This window comes from Ailuropoda melanoleuca, chromosome 7 (genome assembly GCF_002007445.2).
Source record: "Ailuropoda melanoleuca isolate Jingjing chromosome 7, ASM200744v2, whole genome shotgun sequence".
Lineage (NCBI taxonomy): Eukaryota > Metazoa > Chordata > Mammalia > Carnivora > Ursidae > Ailuropoda > Ailuropoda melanoleuca.
This window is the reverse complement of record NC_048224.1, coordinates 62,674,727-62,692,128: the sequence shown is the minus strand read 5'-3', so window position 1 is coordinate 62,692,128 and position 17,402 is coordinate 62,674,727. Positions and strand designations below refer to the sequence as shown.

General features: G+C 38.6%; 1 protein-coding gene across 3 annotated transcripts in view; it reads left to right on the top strand.

The window, feature by feature from the left end:
* Positions 1 to 5,566: 5,566 nt before the first annotated feature.
* XPO4 (exportin 4) overlaps positions 5,567 to 17,402 on the top strand; it is a 120,325-nt gene continuing 108,489 nt past the window's right edge. Inside the window, exons 1-2 of one of the 3 annotated variants that reach the window (XM_034664962.1) lie at positions 5,858 to 5,896; positions 7,252 to 7,323. Coding sequence is in view for 1 of the 3 variants with exons in the window: in XM_002925269.4 (XP_002925315.1) it covers positions 5,828 to 5,896 (69 nt within the window). In the remaining 2 variants the exon portion in view is untranslated. Of the gene's footprint in view, positions 5,897 to 7,251; positions 7,324 to 17,402 lie in introns of all 3 variants that reach the window. The other 2 variants (XM_002925269.4, XM_034664963.1) reach the window with 2 other exon arrangements.

Below are 17,402 nucleotides of genomic sequence, written 5' to 3'. Positions count from 1 at the left end.
TCCAATCCATGAACATGGAATGTCTTTCCATTTCTTTGTGTCCTCTTCAATTTCTTTTATAAGTGTTCTATAGGTTTCAGAGTACAGATCTTTTGCCTCTTTGGTTACATTTATTCCTAGGTATCTTATGTTTTTTGGTGCAATTGTAAATGGGATTGATTCCTTGATTCCTTTTTCTGCTGCTTCATTATTGGTGTATACAAATGCAACAGATTTCTGTACATTGATTTTATATCCTGCAACTTTGCTGAATTCATGTATCAGTTCTAGCAATTTTTTTGGTGGAGTCTTTCAGATTTTCTACAGAGTTTTATGTTGTTGGCAAATAGCAAAAGTTTGACTTCTTCCTTGCTGATCTGGATCCCTTTTAGTTCTTTTGCTGTCTGATTGCTGAGGCTAGGACTTCCAATACTATGTTAAATAGTAATGGTGAGAGTGGACATCCCTGTCTTATTCCTGACTGCAGAGATTTTCCCCATTGAAGATGATATTAACTGTGGGTCTTTCATATATGTCCTTTATGATGTTGACGTGTCTTCCATCTATACCTACTTTGTTGAGGATTTTTATCAAGGATACTGTATTTTGTCAAATGCTTTTTCTGCATCTATTGAGGAGATCAAATGGTTCTTATCCTTTCTTTTATTAATGTGGTGTATCACATTTATTGGTTTACAAATATTGAACTAAAATAAGCTTTCTTAAAAGGAAAAGCTTCAGACTTTCTGTAGGCAGCTTTGCTTCACTTCTCTGACAATTTTCTTTACTTGTTATATTTTACAAGTATGACACAGATTTTTAATATAGTCTTTACAGTATACAAAACTGAAAAAGTTGACATGATAGCTTGAAATGTATCTACTTAACCTATAATAATTCCAAGTGACTTAGTCTTTACCTGAAAGCAGAATCCTTGAGTTGAAAGCATGGACTATTGGGCTAGGAAGGCTGGGGTGAAATACCAGTTCTACTGTTTCTTAGGTAAGTAATTAAGTTGCTATATGCCTCAATTTCCTCATCTGAAATTTGTGACAATAATAGCATAATTATTATATCACAGAGTTACTGGGAGGATTGAATGAGTTAATAGATGAAAACAGCTAAAAAACAAAAGCTTAGTGTCCTTCATGTACTAATTATGTGTCAACAGTAACCGCCATTTTGTAGTATTCTCAAATTGATTGGAACGTTTACTATTTTGCAATATGCAAATTCTTATATATTTAAATAATCCATATGTTGGTCTATGATTCTCAGACACCAACTGTGTGTCCTACAGTTTTTTTTTTTTTGAGATTTTATTTGTTTGAGAGAGAGAGTGAGTGAGAGAGCGAGCATGAGTGAGCAGAGGGAGGAGAGGGAGAGGTAGGCTCCCCACTGAGTAGGGAGCCTTGATGTGGGGGTTAATCCCAGGACCCTGGGATCATGACCTGAGCCGAAGGCAGATGCTTCACGGACTGAGCCACCCAGGTGCCCCTACAATTCAATTCTGATACTAACTACTCAGAATTAGTGCAGACACCACAAATTAAGGGCTAAATCCCATAAGATTGCCTCCACTTTAGATGCCTGTTTCAAGTCTTAGGGACATACTTCTGACCCACGAGCTATAAATCAGGGATTCCCACAACCCCCTGCTAAGGTTCAGTAATTTGCTAGAATGGCTCACCGATCTCAGGAAAACACTTTACTTACATTTACCAGTTTATTATAAAGGATACAAGTGAACAGCCAGATTAAGAGGTACATAGGACAAGGTCTGGAAGGGCCTCCATCACAGGAACCTCTGTCCCTGTGGAGTGGGGTGTGCACTCCAGGTGGATACATTCACCAACTTGGAAGCTTAGAAAATCTCATTGTTAAAAAAGCCTTTATGGTGTTCAATATCCAGCACCCCTTCTTCCTTCCTGGAGGTTGGAGAGTGGGTCCAAAACCAAAGGAAACAAAGGTTCCTACCCTTTGCTCTTTCAGGTGACCAGCCCCATCACGGGGCCATCTGGGGGCCCCACCCTGTTCCCTCATTAGCATAAATTCAGGTGTGACTGGAGGAGGCTTGTTATGATTAATGGAAGGCACTTCTGTCACTCAGGAAATCCAAGGGTTTTACGAGTTTCTTGCCAGGAATGAGGAACAAAGCGCAGATGCATTTTTTATTGTACCACAGCCGGAAAGGAGAGAAAATGAATTAATTAACTGCTGTTATTTTATTTTTTTAATTGCTGTTATTTTATTTTATTTTATTTTTTTAAAGATTTTTTTAAATTTCTTTATTTGACAGAGATAGAGACAGCCAGCGAGAGAGGGGACACAAGCAGGGGGAGTGGGAAAGGAAGAAGCAGGCTCATAGAGGAAGAGCCTGATGTGGGGCTTGATCCCATAACGCCGGGATCACGCCCTGAGCCGAAGGCAGACGCTTAACCGCTGTGCCACCCAGGCGCCCCAATTGCTGTTATTTTAAATCATCTTATCTCAAACTTTTCAGAAGCAAAGACTATGACTTCAATTTCAATTGTCCACAGTATCAATCACTGTGCCAAATAAGTAATCAATTGATAACAGTAATACCTTGCTTTCATACAATGCTTCATAGCTTTACAAAGTTGTCTCAAATGTATTATGTTCTTCAAATCTCACACACTTGTGATGGTAAACATTTTACAGATGATCAAACTGAGGTCCTGATATGTTAAGTTACTTAGCCAGTAAACATATCTTAGAAGAATCAGAGATAGAATACAAACTCAGTTCTTCTGATTCAAATTACAGCCTTTGTCCACTTTACCACAAAAGATACTAAACTGTAAGATAGGTGACTGGTTCTACCTGGCTTGGTCCTAAATCATTTAATTTCTCTGGGTCTTATTTTCTTCATCTGAGAAATGGATCATTAAAGGACTTTCATTTCCAAATTATAAGATTCCATTATCTCTAAATTCTTTTCTAGTTTTAAAATATCATTTAAGTGATATCATATCATCTAAAATATCATTAAAATATCATTTAAAATACCACAACAGTTAGCTTTTCCTTTGCACCAAAATGTCAACAGTGGAGATAGTCAGTAACCATATTTTCACTTTAGAAATGTTCCTAGAAAGCCACTAATTTAGGAAAGATACAACATTTAGTAACATTGGCAAATCCCACTGGTTTCCATTAAAAAAAAAAAAGCAAACGCCAATGTTTCTAAGGAAAAGTATGTAATATATATTACTAATTAATTTTGGTGAAGAGTAAGTAGAGATAATTTTGACTCCCATGACATCATATGTGTTAAAGAGTACTCCAAAAGTAGAGGGGATGTATTTGCGAAATGTTCTTGATTTCAGGAACATTTCAACCAGACACCTACTTCTTAGACCATTAACATTTCTCTCTTAGAAATTATTGCAATCTGCACAACTTTCTGCTTTTCTATTTCAGGATACGAAAAGCACGTGGGTAGGCTGGAATACTACTTCTTAACCCTCCACAGGAGAGCATTATTATTGAATGAATCAAGAAATAACAAGAGTCAGACATTGGAGGGGAATTGTAGTAGGTGAATTCTACTGTTTTCTAGTACATTGAGATTCTACAACTTCACTGTTTACCCCACCCAAAAATTCATGGCTCCCGGTTATATGAGATGTCTATAACCCACTTTATAAAGCCTCTAAATTCAATATACTAAGTTAATTTGAAAAGAAGCCTACTCATCGCCACATTTGATAAAGTACTTTTTTTCCTCCTTTCAAAAAAGTGTCTAGACACAAAGTTGTTTTTTTTTTTTTAAAGATTTTATTTATTTATTTGACAGAGAGATTGAGAGAGAGAGTGCATGAGGCAGAGTGGCAGGCAGAGGGAGAGGGAGCAGGCTCCCTGCTGAGCAGGGAGCCCGAAGCAGGGTTCAATCCCAGGGCCCCAGGATCATGACCTGAGCTGAAAGCAGCTGCTTAACCAACTGAGCCACCCAGGAGCCCCTAGATGCAAATTTCTTATGTAATTACACAAAACAAATGCTTTGGAACACAAGGCCCAATCTGAAGCATTATAGGCCTCAAACATTTAATGTCACAAACTATTCATTTGCCTGCACTTTTGCAGATACATCACTGATCTGCAGTAATTACTCTTCATAGCAGCGACATTTTGTAATCCTTTTTTGGATTGCTATACTTAATTAAATACTTATCGAGTGCCTACTGTATGTCATGCACTATGGTAATCATTTAGTTTCACACAATTCTTAAAAAAGGCCATTCACTGCATTTTGGTTAACTTTACCCTTTTGTAATGAAATAGAAAGCACGTCCTTCATTTCTCAAGCAATAAAAGCCTCGTTAATTCACTTTCTCAACTCCCAAGTTGTAGAGATATCAAATACAAGAAATGTTTGTTTTTTTTACAACCTGTTTTCCAATGGAGAAAATAATGCAATTCTGTCGCACTGACATTAAAAACAAAACAAAATAAAACAAAAAACCCACCTTGGGGTGCCTGGGTGGCTCAGTCGGTTAAGTCTCTGCGGTTGGCTCAGGTCATGATCCCAGGGTACAGGGATGGAGCGGCATGGGGCTCCCTGCTCAGTGGGGAGCCTGCTTCTCCCTCTGCCCCTTCCCGCACTCATGCTCTCACTCTTTCCCAAATAAATACATAAAATCTTTGAAAAAAAAATCTCAAAAGTACGGTTTACTTATAACTAGGAAGAATAAATACAGGAAGATTTCAACAGAGGAAAACTTACACACACTAAAATGAATTAGACTTTGTCCCAGGAAGCAGACCAGCATTAAAAGGTCGAAGTTATAGGAAAGTAGATGTCAGCTCAAAACAAAATAATCCCCTCTTCTGAACGTCTTTTCTAATAGTTAAAGCTGGTTTGAATACTGAAATAGCTCCTCTCAGGACTACTTGCCTGGGTTTTGTAAAGGAGACTGCAGCACTGAAGGGAAAGTTCAATTACTATATAAAGTCCCTGTCAACATGGATTCCATTACTAACATTACCATTACCACTTCCTTAAACCCGACAAAACGGGTGACCATGAGTTCTTACTGAATTCAAGAAGTAGGTAGGTCAAGGTTAGTATTCCTGCTTTTTCACTTTTCAGTATGACACAGCCCTTGAACAGAGCTCTCAATGATCTGCTGTCCAGGTAAATTTGAACGAATCTCCTGCAGGACCTCCCATTAAGAAAACGAACATTTCTATCCTGGAATGTTCCTTTTTTTTTTTTTTTTGGCAAAGAGGAACAGAGAATTAGGACTCGGAGGATAGAGATGTTCTTAAAGGCGGCGCACTCTCAGGAGAGGAAGTGGGGAGAGCAGTTCCAAGTGAGATCCTACACTGCGTGGAACGTGGAAGGGAAAGGAGGGGTCGGGATGGACGGAGTGAAGGGTAGAGAAAAGAGAGCCTGCCGGCGTCTCGGATAATGCCTGGTGATGGGGCGGGGTGTGTTCACAGTGGAGGGAACCCAGCGGCTCCTGGGCACAAGGGCTGGAGAAGCCGAAAGGCCCCGGCGCCGGACACCACGCATGCGCGGGCCCGGAGCCGCAGCCGTCTGCCCCGCGCGGCCGTCACCGTCTGGGTCAACCGCCCGGGTCTTGCCCGGCACCGGACTGCGGGCGCCTCCCGCCCCAGCGAGGCGGCCCGACTCACTCTCTTCTCCTTCCCGCCTAGAACCCGGCGGCCAGGACAGGCCCGCGGTGGCCGCGACGCCGGCGGCGTCGACGGCGGCTGCGACGGTCTCTGGAAGCGCGTGAGGCTCCGGGGTCGCTGCGGCGATTGGCCGGCCGCGGCGCCCGCTCCCATAATGCAGCGCATGGCGCGTCATTGAAGAGAGACCATGATGGCGGCGGCGCTTGGGCCCCCAGAAGTGATCGCTCAGCTGGAGAACGCGGCCAAAGTTCTGATGGTGAGTACACCGCGACACTCGCACCCCAGCATCTGCGGGACTCTGGCTGGCCCTGCCGTGCTAGGCCTTCCCGCCCGCTGGGCTGGCGACCGGCAGAGTCCTCCAGGGAGCCCTGGAAGTGGAGGAGGTGGCGGTGGCGTGGCGCAGGATTCTCCATCCTACTTTCCTTCTGCCTTCGTTCCCCCCTCTTCCTAGGGCTGTCTGCTTCCCCTAGGTGTCTGGCACTCCGGCCGGACGACGGAATATGGTGCTGAAGGAAAGAGGGTTTCCTGTGCCACGGTCTTCACCGTACACCCTGCCCGGCAGACTAGGTCGAGAGCTAGGTGCGGGGAGTGAGGTCCGGGTCATCCCCGCAGGGCTTTGGTCGGGGGCAGTGTGTACGCCACTGGGGAGTTGGTACCAGGAAGATGGCCCAGCCCAGATGCTGTTAGCAACCCTTGTTCCCTTGGAGCACGCGGGTCCTCAAGCCTTTCTCTGACCTGCAGCCATCTCTGGGGTAACCGCAGCCGCCAGCACGTGGAAGGACCGGCAGGAGGGAGGGAGGGGAATCTTTGGGACCAAGGTCACTGGGGCAAAACTTTATTAAGTACCAAGCTCCCTGTGGGTCGCGCATTAAGGAGTGCTGAATCTAAGGTGCTCTTTGACTTCATTCTTAACCCTGTACTGTAAACAGTTTGATCAGTATGTTGTTTACCCAGTAAGCTGTGTTTGTATTTTCTGGCTCAGTCTTGTTTTTGTAAATTTTGATTTCCGTGTTTGTAGATATTTTTTGGAAGTTGGAGGCGCGGTTGATTGCTTGAATTGATCCAGCCTTTCTAAGAATCGAATACAGCTAGCTTCGTGGGTTTTTTGTTTTGTTTTTGTTTTTTTGACTTTTCTTTCTGGTTCGGTGCTTGGATTATATGTTCGAGCATCGCGTTTAAAAGTATTTGAACTGATTCTAGCCTAGTTTGTAGTTGCACTTATCAAGTTTTGTTTTCACACACAACACCAGATAGCTCATGAAATTTAACGAAATTGGGAAGTCTAATAAAAGCAGGGTTTACTTGCTTCATTATGAGCAAACTAAGCAAATCATTTTGTCACAAAACTGAGTAGCTAAAGTTTTCAGACTCTTCCAAGTTAAGTCCAGAAAAAACTAGCTAGTATTCTCCTTAATACAGGTTCTTAAAATCCCTGAGGTGGTGTTTCCTGAAATACCTGAAACGTTTCTAGGAGCCAGGGACCCTGTTTTCATTAGACTCTGGAAGGAGTATGTGACCCCAAAAAACACTGCCTTAGTTCTTAAATTGATAAGATAAAATTAGTGTTTTTTGTTACCAGCCTTAATATTAATTAGCACTTGTGTTTGCCAGTACCAGTACCGTCCCTCTTCCCTGGCAAAGCTGGTTTTATCGTCTGTAAGGGAGTAGCTGAGAAGAATAGCAGTAAGTACTGTTTATTGAGTGCATACTACATCCAGATACTGTGTGTGATGGTTTACATACTTTATTAATTCTTGCAGCAGCTTTACAAGGTTGAGAAAGAGTTTAAGTGGCCTGGGTTACATAATTACTAAGTTGATGATTTAGGTTCAGAACTCAGATCTGTCTGGCCCTAAAGTTGGGTCCCTTTCCAGTCTACCTCACCACCTCTTATATATGTTGTGTAGATATCCATTTACATACTTTTTAATCTTTCCAGAGAATAGTACTGGGGAAAAAATGTTATTTTAATAACATTAATTTAATTAATTTAATAACATTAATTAATAGGAAATTTGTTTTTGGAAGTTTCCACTTACTGTTCACAAATGTGGACCACAAATGTGTAAGAGTAACAATTACTGCATTATTTGTCGTTTGAAAGCTGTATTCCAATTTATTATTAGAAATAATAGCTCACATTTTTTAAGTGCTTACTATGTGTGAGGCGGTATGCCAGGTGCTTTATGTATGTTACCTTATTTAATTCTTACTATGAGGTGGTTATTATTACTTTCATTTTCATTGTATAGACTAAGGAATTGAAACATGTAGATGCTAAGTAATTTACCCAAATTTGCAAGGAAGGTGGTAGAGTGTGGGCGCCAACTCAAATTTGTGTGTTACCAGTTTGTGACTTTTAATCTAAAGGGTAGTGGGACTAGAAAGCAAGTAAATTAGTTCATTTGGAAATAGTTAAGACTGTTAAATCTTCAACTATTAAGCATTAGAATATTTTTAAAAAGGACGAATGATTTTAGCATTATCCATCTGTGGGTCAGATGGATATCCATATGAGGAAATCTCGTTTATAGGAAATTGCTATATATTTTAGTTGCTAATATGTTTTGGGACTCAAAGTAATTAATGATGTCTTTTACAATCATTTTGTTTAATTTTTCCATTTGGTATCCATATATTTCTTTTATGAAATTTGGCATAGAGTTTTAGTGTGCAAAATAATCTCAAGACGTCGTTTAGTACAGAGGTCTTAGTGCACAATGGATATCAGAAGGAAATTCTAAGCAAATTTTTTGGTGCAAACATACATTTTTGGTAACATGATTTATAGCTTTTATCAGCGTTTCTAAGGAAGTTGAGACCCTGAAAAATAAGAACCTGGTCTAAGCATTCTCCCTTCCATTCTGCAGATGGGGAAACTGAGGTTCAGAGAGGTAGAAGTGACTTGCCGAAGGTAGGTCACAGAACAGATTAGTGAGAAGAGCGATCCAGAACCTAGATGACCAGACTCCTATTTCGGAACTTTAAAAATTTTTTTACTAAGCCATGTTGCTTCTCAGAGTCACCATATTATACCATAAATGTTAACGTTTTATTGCTTGATGGGAAATTTTGAAATGTGTTTTTGGATATTGCAGTTGCTTCACTGTAGATATCCATATTCAGTCTTATTTAGGTTATTGGATAAGCTGGCGAATAGTGTATTAGACCTTTAGAATGAATAAGATATTTATTGATTTTATAGATCTCAGCATAAATAGTGATTCTCCCCCCACTTCAAGTAGTAACAGGAGTATTTTCTGTAGATGCTTGCACATACTGCTTAGTCTTCTGATTCAAGACAGTGAGGTTACTTTCTAGAAAATAAATTTGAAGGTGAACAAATTAGGATGCGGATGGACTTTTGTAGGTTAGCAGCTGTGCAAGTGAAGTTATCTATTCTGAAAGCATTGTGCAGATGCAAAATTATCTAAATAGGTCCTGAACATTTCTTCTGCAAAAAAAGATTCCAGTTACTGACTTTTGCTTAAGATACCTAACCCTAAAATTTTGAGAGTATATTGAATATATACTGGAGTAAGTAAAGTTGACCAGACTTCAGTGGGAACATTCTTACCAGTGAGAGTCTTCTCCCTGACTCTCTGAGTCTTCTCTCTGACTGCATGAATTTAGCAGGTTATAGACCCGAAAATTTGGTGTTGTGGACACATTTCCTGTTATTTAAAATTATAGCAGTAATACTGGAACATACTATTTTAAAGTATAGCAACAGCATACAAATTACACAGAATAAGAAGCGAATCTCCCTCTTCTTCCTTTCCCCACTCTCAGTCCCCCCTCCCTAACAATCCATATTAAGTTTGAATATACCTTTTTTCCTGTGCTTTTTTAATACTCATTATATAGTTTTTTTTACATTAATGAGAATACTGTAAATAGCCTTAATTTAAAAAATCTTGCAGATACCTTTCTGAATAGTAAGAAGTTCAAGCTTTGCAGAAAGAGCATATGTATGGGGAAAGTAAAAGTTCCCTCAGCTCCCATTACCTTTTCAGACAAGAATATTTATTGACTACACATATTAAAAATCTCTAGGTGGGGCGCCTGGGTGGCACAGTCAGTTAAGCATCCCACTCTTGATTTCGGCTCAGGTCATGATCTCAGGGTCGTGAGATGGAACCCTGAGTTGGTCTCTGTGCTCAGCGTGGAGTCTGCTTGAGATTCTCTCTGTGCCCTGCTCGTGTGTGTGTGTGTGTGTGTGTGTGTGTGTGTATGCACTCTCTCTCAAATCTAAAAAATTCTCTAGGCGTATAAGGGTGTACATACATGATTTTTATTTTTTTTTTTACTTTTTCATTTGTTTGGTTTCTTTTTTACCATGTAAATATTTATTTGTGGATAATATTGTAAATCAGTAGGACCAGCACAAAACTAACACAGCCTCTACAATGCTGATAGCAATTTTACGTTTATAAACACATCCAACATAGAGAGTACGTCGGGCTGGTAGGCCCCAGGGTTAACAAAACTATATCTGAACTTCACAGAGATGGTCCTTCCCTCGCAGACGAAGGGGTGACAGGGACCTTGTTCTGAGACTGCATAACTGCTCCCGCCCTGAAGAAGTATACACATCATTTTTAAAGTGTGTTTTTTTACATCAATAAAATTGTATAATCCATATCTTCCTGTGCTTTTCTTTATTTATCTCCTTGTGGATGAATTGTAAAGGAAGTTTGTTTCTGTTTTGTGTGTGTGCGTGAATAGATATAAAATGTAGGATGTGTTTTGATTTTAGAGACATCATAATGGAAAAGTTTAGTGTTCTTTTAGTATTAATATTGTTTGTTTGAACAGTAAACCTGAAAAATGCTTTATTTTCTTGAATTTGCTTGGTTTTGTTTTCCTGGCTTGCTTGAGTTGTTAAGGATTGTCCTTTGTGAGTGTGTGTAGTGCTAATATAAAATAGTGCAGAGTACATATGTTAACTGATACTTCACAGAAAAATAACTTACTACAATTGTTTTTTAAAACCAAAATGGATTTAATAAGTGTAAATGCAGCTTTAATGAGAGAGATTTATTATTGGTTTTCATGGTTTTTATTGTAGTGGAATCTGGTTACTCTTTTGAAAGCATCTGCAAAATCGTAGTGAGATACAAAAAATTTTTATTTCATTCTCACATCAATCCTGTGAGGTGAATAGAACAGATAATAAACTTTATAAAGAAAATCTGAGATTCAGAGATGGTAAGTGATTTGCCTGTGGTCCCATAGCTGGTTTGGATTTGGAGTTAAGTCTGGCTGTTCATTCATTCTGGCTGTTCATTTCTTCTGTATATATTTGCTAGGCATAATGCTATGTATGCTAAGGAGATTGGAGAAAGACCTTATTTTCAAGGAAAGCATAGTCTAATGGAGAAAGGCAAAACTATTAGCAGTTGTTAGGTAACGTAATGCAAGTATATGCTAGTGCTCTGAGAATACAGAGGAGGGACATCTATCTCAGACTGAGTTGGGGACCTAGAAAGGGCCCCTTGGAACAGGTGATCCTTAACCTGAGTAGTCAGTGAAGGACAAGTTGGAGTTTTCCATTGGGTGAGGGGTATTCCAGGTAGAGGGGTATATTTGTATGAAGGCCTGAGGGAACTGAATACCATATGCTTGGGGAGTATTTGAGTATTTATTCATTTAAGATTTATTTATTTTAGAGATAGCATGAGTAGGGGAGGGGCAGAAGGAGAAGGAGAGAAGTGCAGTCCCTGCTGAGCGTGGAGCCCAGTGAGGCAGGGCTCAATCCCATGACCCCAAGATCATGATCTGAGCCGAAAACAAGAGTAGGATGCTCAACTGATTGAGCCACCCAGGCATCCCTTGTGCATTTATTTAGTAGGTATTTCCTGAGCCCCTCCTATGTATATGGTACAATATGTTTATTTTTTGTAATCAGTAATGAACAGAATAAATTTAAGAATTTTTATTGTAGCATTTACTTTTCTTATTGGAAAGATGCGTTATATTGAGTATTTTTCTATTTTTTTTTTAAGATTTTATTTATTTGAGAGAGAGAGAGCGGAGAGAACATGAGCCGGGAGGAGAGGGAGAAGCAGGCTCTCCACTGAGCAGGGAGCATGACGCTGGGCTCGATATCAGTACACGAGGATCATGACCTGAGCCTAAGGCAGGCGCTTAACCAACTGAGCCACCCAGGCGCCCCCATTTTTTTTTTTTTTTAAAGATTTTTTTATTTTATTTTTTCGACAGAGATAGAGACAGCCAGCGAGAGAGAGAACACAAGCAGGGGGAGTGGGAGAGGAAGAAGCAGGCTCACAGCAGAAGAGCCTGATGTGGGGCTCGATCCCATAACGCCGGGATCACGCCCTGAGCCGAAGGCAGACGCTTAACCGCTGTGCCACCCAGGCGCCCCAAGGCGCCCCCATTTTTATTTATTTCAATTTTGTCTTTTAGTCTCTGTTGTGACACTAGATATTAGAATAGTGGCACTAATAATTTTTTTCCAAAAAATTGTTAGTGGAGAATTTTTAATTAAAGCCCAATTAAATGTGTGTTTTGCAGTTGGACTTGTGCCATACTCTACTAATTGGAACATAGCCAGTGATCCAGAGAAATGTGAAAAGACCTTTGAAATCATCCATAGAGACCCAAAAGGCAGTTGATAAAATGTAACAACCTTTTATGGTTAAAAATTCAATAAACTAGGAATTGACTTAAAAAATACAATAAAGTTCTTTCAAACCACTAGTAAATGGTGATATTCTTAAGAGTAAAGTAGGGAGTCATAATATAATTACTACTTAACACTTGGTGGGCCTAGCTGATACAGTAAGATAAGAAAAAGGAGTAAGTGCAAATATTGGAAAGAAAAGTAAAAAAGATGATTATTCACAGGTGATATCCAGAAAAAGAAATCCAAGGAAATTAAACTAATAGAACTACTATTAGAATAGTGAGATGCCTGGGTGGCTCAGTCAGTAAAGCGGCTGCCTTCGGCCCAGGTTATGATCCCAGGGTCCTGGATCAAGTTCCATAACCGGGCTCCTTGCCCAGTGGGGAGCCTGCTTCTCCCTCTGCCTGCTCTGCCTGCCACTCCCCCTGCTTGTGCGTGCTCCCTCTCTCTGACAAATAAATAAAATCTTAAAAAAAAAAAAAAAAGAACTATTAGAACAGTTATTTGGTAACGTGGCCAGATATAAGACAAATAAACCAATGGTGAGATTTCCTTTTTTTCAACAATGATCAAGTTAAAATTGTAAAAAAAAGACCTCATTCCTTCAGTTATAAAAACTGTAGGAATATATTATAGGACACTATTAAACATGTAACTTTTTATGAAGAAAACTATAGCTTATTTGAAGAATAGAAAAGGAAATCCGAATTAGATGAAGGCTGTGTTCCTCAATTCAAAGAATTAATTTGGTAAGGTGGCAATTCCTCCGTCATTAATTTATAAGTTGAATGTAATGTCAAAGTTTTTCTTGCCGCCTCACCCTTTTTTGAGGTGGGAGAAAAATGTGACTAATTAATTAGAAAATATATTTGGAAGAATGGTTATATGAGAATAACAGCATTTTTAAACAGGAAAATGAAGGGTTCGGGGGACTTGATGTACAGTTGTTAAAATTTATTCAAAAGCTGCATAATTGAGGGGCACCTGGCTGGCTCAGTCGGTGGAGTCTGTGACTCTTAATCTCAAACCCACATTGGATGTAGAGATTACTTAAGAATAAAATCTTTAAGAAAATAAGCAAACTAAACAATTAAAACTTTTTAAAAAGCTACAGTAATTGAAACATTGTAGTGCTGGCATGAGAAAAGAATAGAAAATTAAAAGAATGGTCAAAAGCAGAACTTTGATTAAAATGATATTTCACATTGTGAAGGTAACAGATAATGGAAAAACAGACTTTCCTTTACTGCTAGTGGAGGTATAAAAAGTTACAACTTTCTCGTAGATGGTGATATGTTAGCCTCTGGAACTCAAGAAATGTGGGTCTAATATATGGTAGTTTTTTTTTTTTTTATGGAAAGATCAAAACGGACATGGAAAGAACCTCAAACTGAGGGTAAAAAGTGAAGGACAGAATATATGATATTGTTTTTTCTTTCTAAATAAAAAAATCTCCGCATTTATTTGTATATGTATAGAAACAGAATTGGAAGATACACACTAAACTTTTAAGAATGGGTATCTAGAGAATGGGATTGGAAGTGGAAAGATTCGTTTCTACATTTCAATATAGTTTGAATTTTTTTACAGTACAAAACATTGAATCACACATAATTAATATGTCATTCTAATAAACTTGAATGTTGCATGTATTTTAAAAATCTATAATTACTTTCTTGACTATTTTATATTTATCTCAAAGAAAATTAAAAGCTATCTGATGGCTGGGGCTGAATAAAAATTACATTTGTAAGTCAGGTCCCATTTCTGCAGTTTTCTTTAATCAGTGCTAGTTAAGTATAATCTTGCTAGCAAATAAAAGGAAAAGTATTTTGAGAAAGAGCTGTTAGAAAACCAATAAACTTTATTTTGGAGAAGGGATATGGATTTATTCTCAGGCCAAGTTCTATTCACTTATAATTGTGGGAAAAATTAGGCCCACTATAAAATGACAAAGAGAATATTCTAGAGTAGGGGCTTTCAAAGTTTAGAAGGTGCATAATCATTCTTAGGGTGGTTTTTAAAACTGTAGAATGCTGATTTAGTAGGCTGTGTCTCATTTTATTCTCCCATCTTTAATGGCTTCCATAATTAGAGTTCTGAAAGCTCAGCGTGGTTGTTAGCCCCTGCCTCATATTCCAGCCATAAGCCAGTTCCTGTCTACTTTCTTTGTTTCCCAGCCAGGGCTGGCTACATAATTTGTGGGGCCTCATGGAAATGAAAATATGGGGCTCCTTGTTGAAAAAGCAGGAAAAAGGTACCATTAAAGTCTTTAAAATATAAAGCTTTTTCCTTTATATTTTATACTTACAGAAATATAATAGGAGTAATAATGCTTTCTGGGTAAGAGCAAACATAAATTGTAAAAGAGTATGTTAGTATAATTTTACATAATATAAAGAACATTTTATGTGGAATCTTGATTGGTCATAAGATATTTTTGGCTTTTCTACAAATTCATTAGGTCATCAAAATTTTTACTTTTAGCCAGTTCATTTTCAGTTGGTATAATTGAAAGTGATGTCAGTTGCTCTTGGCAAATGCAAGATTGTAAATTTTTTGTAATTATTTTGAGTTGGATCTTTCTACTGATGCAGCTATTACTAGAGTTATATTTTATAGGCTATGACAACTTTGGGATACATTTCTGATTAATTATTTACTAATACAAATTTTAGAGCTGGTGATTCTTAGAGAACTTTTTTTTAAAGACTTCATACTGAATTTAGTTTTAGCTGTAACTTTATACAATATTTTAATGTTTCTTCTGACAGTTCTTGTTACTTGTAGAGTTCATAGAAGAAACCAAAAGTAGCTTGCTTAATGATTTATGTATGATTAAACTTATATACAAAGATGTGTTTTTATGCATTCTGCCATTGTGTCTTCAGTTATAAAAGAAAAATAAAATTGTTTTTCTGATTAATAAATGGTCTGTCCAGAGCTTTTATACTAAAATAGTATCTTTTCTGTTGAATACCGTGATTTTTTAATTTAATTTTTATTTTTATTTCCAAGCCTGGAGATACTTGCTTTGCTGTAGAATTTGAAAACCAGAAACTCTAAACTCTGAAGAATTCTAATAATTTCCTGAAATGCTTTATTGCAGCGTCTATTTGTACAATTTTCTTCTGTAATTTACTGACAAAGTTTACCACTTGAGTTCTTGTCACAGTGCTTAGACTGGAAAGTTAATGTTTCTGCAGGGGCCTCAGGGACGGGATTGGGGCATGAGCAGTCAAGGTGGCTTCCCATGGTAGGTCCTGGAGCTGCCGCTAGTTGGGCCCAGCTTTGACCAAAGCCACCTTGGGGCTTGTAGCACCCCAGACGACCTTGAGGCACCTGCATGTGTCCCCGGCCACCATCCTGTCTTCACAGCTCCTATACACGCTCCCTTGTCCCATTGGGCTTCACCTTTAAAACTTAAGTTCAAAAATAAAATTATTAAGAATTTCAAAATGGTAAAACAGCGTATCACATTAAGCATGGGGCCCTTTAGAGAGTTGGGCCCTATGACACTGCACAGGTCACACACTCTTGAAGGTGGCTTTAGGCTACAGCTTGCCGGGCTTCAGTCCATTACATTTGAGAAGCTCCCTCCTTCTGGAACCTTATATGTATGCATTCCCTTGGCTTGGAACACCATTCTCCCCTTTCTGCCTACTTAACGTTTAATTCTTCAGATATTAATATAGTTTTTACTTTATCAAAGAAGCCTGACCACTCTTAGGTTAAATTGTTTTTTTATAACATCATCTACTTTAGTAATATTTATTATACCTGCCATTTTATTTTATTTATTTGATTATACGTTTGACTCATCTACTGGCTTGTAAGTTCCGTGAGAACAGGGATTCTGTTTGTTATTGCTTGTCATTGACTCGTGTCTGAAGCATGTGGCACATTGCCTGGCATATAGTAGGCATTTGGTAGTTATTTATGGACTGAAATATATGAACAGATTACTGTAGGGGAAGGCCTAGAGTATGATGGTAGGTTTCAGAGACCGATTACGCAGGTTTGAATTGAGGTTTTATTACTGCTTGCTTTTTTGCAAGGCTTTGAGTAAGTTTTTATCTTTTCAGCTTCTTAGAACCATTTTTCTATTGCTTTTTCTCTGTCTTATCCACACCATCTTTCTTTTCAGTCTTTCACTTTCCTGTTCTTCGTCCTGCCCCAGGACCTTTCATATACTTTCCCCTCTGCCTAGAATGTTCTTCACTTTCACCTAATCCTTCAGGTCTCTCCACAGTCACTTTGAGGAAAGCCTTCCCTAGCTTCCCTGAAAGGTGAAATTCATCTCTCCTACACTTAGATAACTGTGTAGTTCTTTTGTAACACCTACCATATTTGAAATTTTACATTTATTTGTGCAATTAATGAATAAATGTTGGTCTCCCTTGCTAGACTCTAATATGTATTAGTTCAAGGACCTTGTTTGCACATAGTATTTGCTCAGTAATATTTGTCGAATGAAAAAAATGCACGAATAAATGAGGAAAGGAGTACTATGAGAAGAACCTAGGGAAATAGGCAGACGCTGGGTTATCTTAAGGCCTTATTTGCCACAAACTTTAGCTTGAATTCACCCAGTAGTGATGACTTCACAGACCCGTGATTCGATGTGTGAAAATCTGATTGAGGGAAGCAAGATGCAAGGTAGGAAGACCAGTTAGGAGGCTGTTGAAGTTGTTCAGCAAAGAGCTGATGAAATTCTGAACAAAATTAGGGTAGGGGGGATAAATTAATATTAAAAAAATTTTTTTAATGCCACAGTGATTCTTATGGGAAAGGAGAATGAATACATATTTGGGGGAAACTGGGAATACCTTACAATGGCTTGTAGAAGCTCAAAATTTCTCAACTTTTTCCTTAAAAGTTAATGGAAATTTCATTCTAATTTGTAATATATCCACTTTTTAATATAAAATTATTTCACCCCAGTCTTCGAATAAGATTAATAATGTTAGAAAGCTGGTCTATCTTTATTCTGTGGTTTTGTGGCGGGGGTTAGAGAACTGATTAGAAAACAGCAGTGGTATGATAGTGAGCTACTCAGATGAGATATTAGAAAAATCACACTGTTGCTTATGTTAGTAAGCACACATGGAAA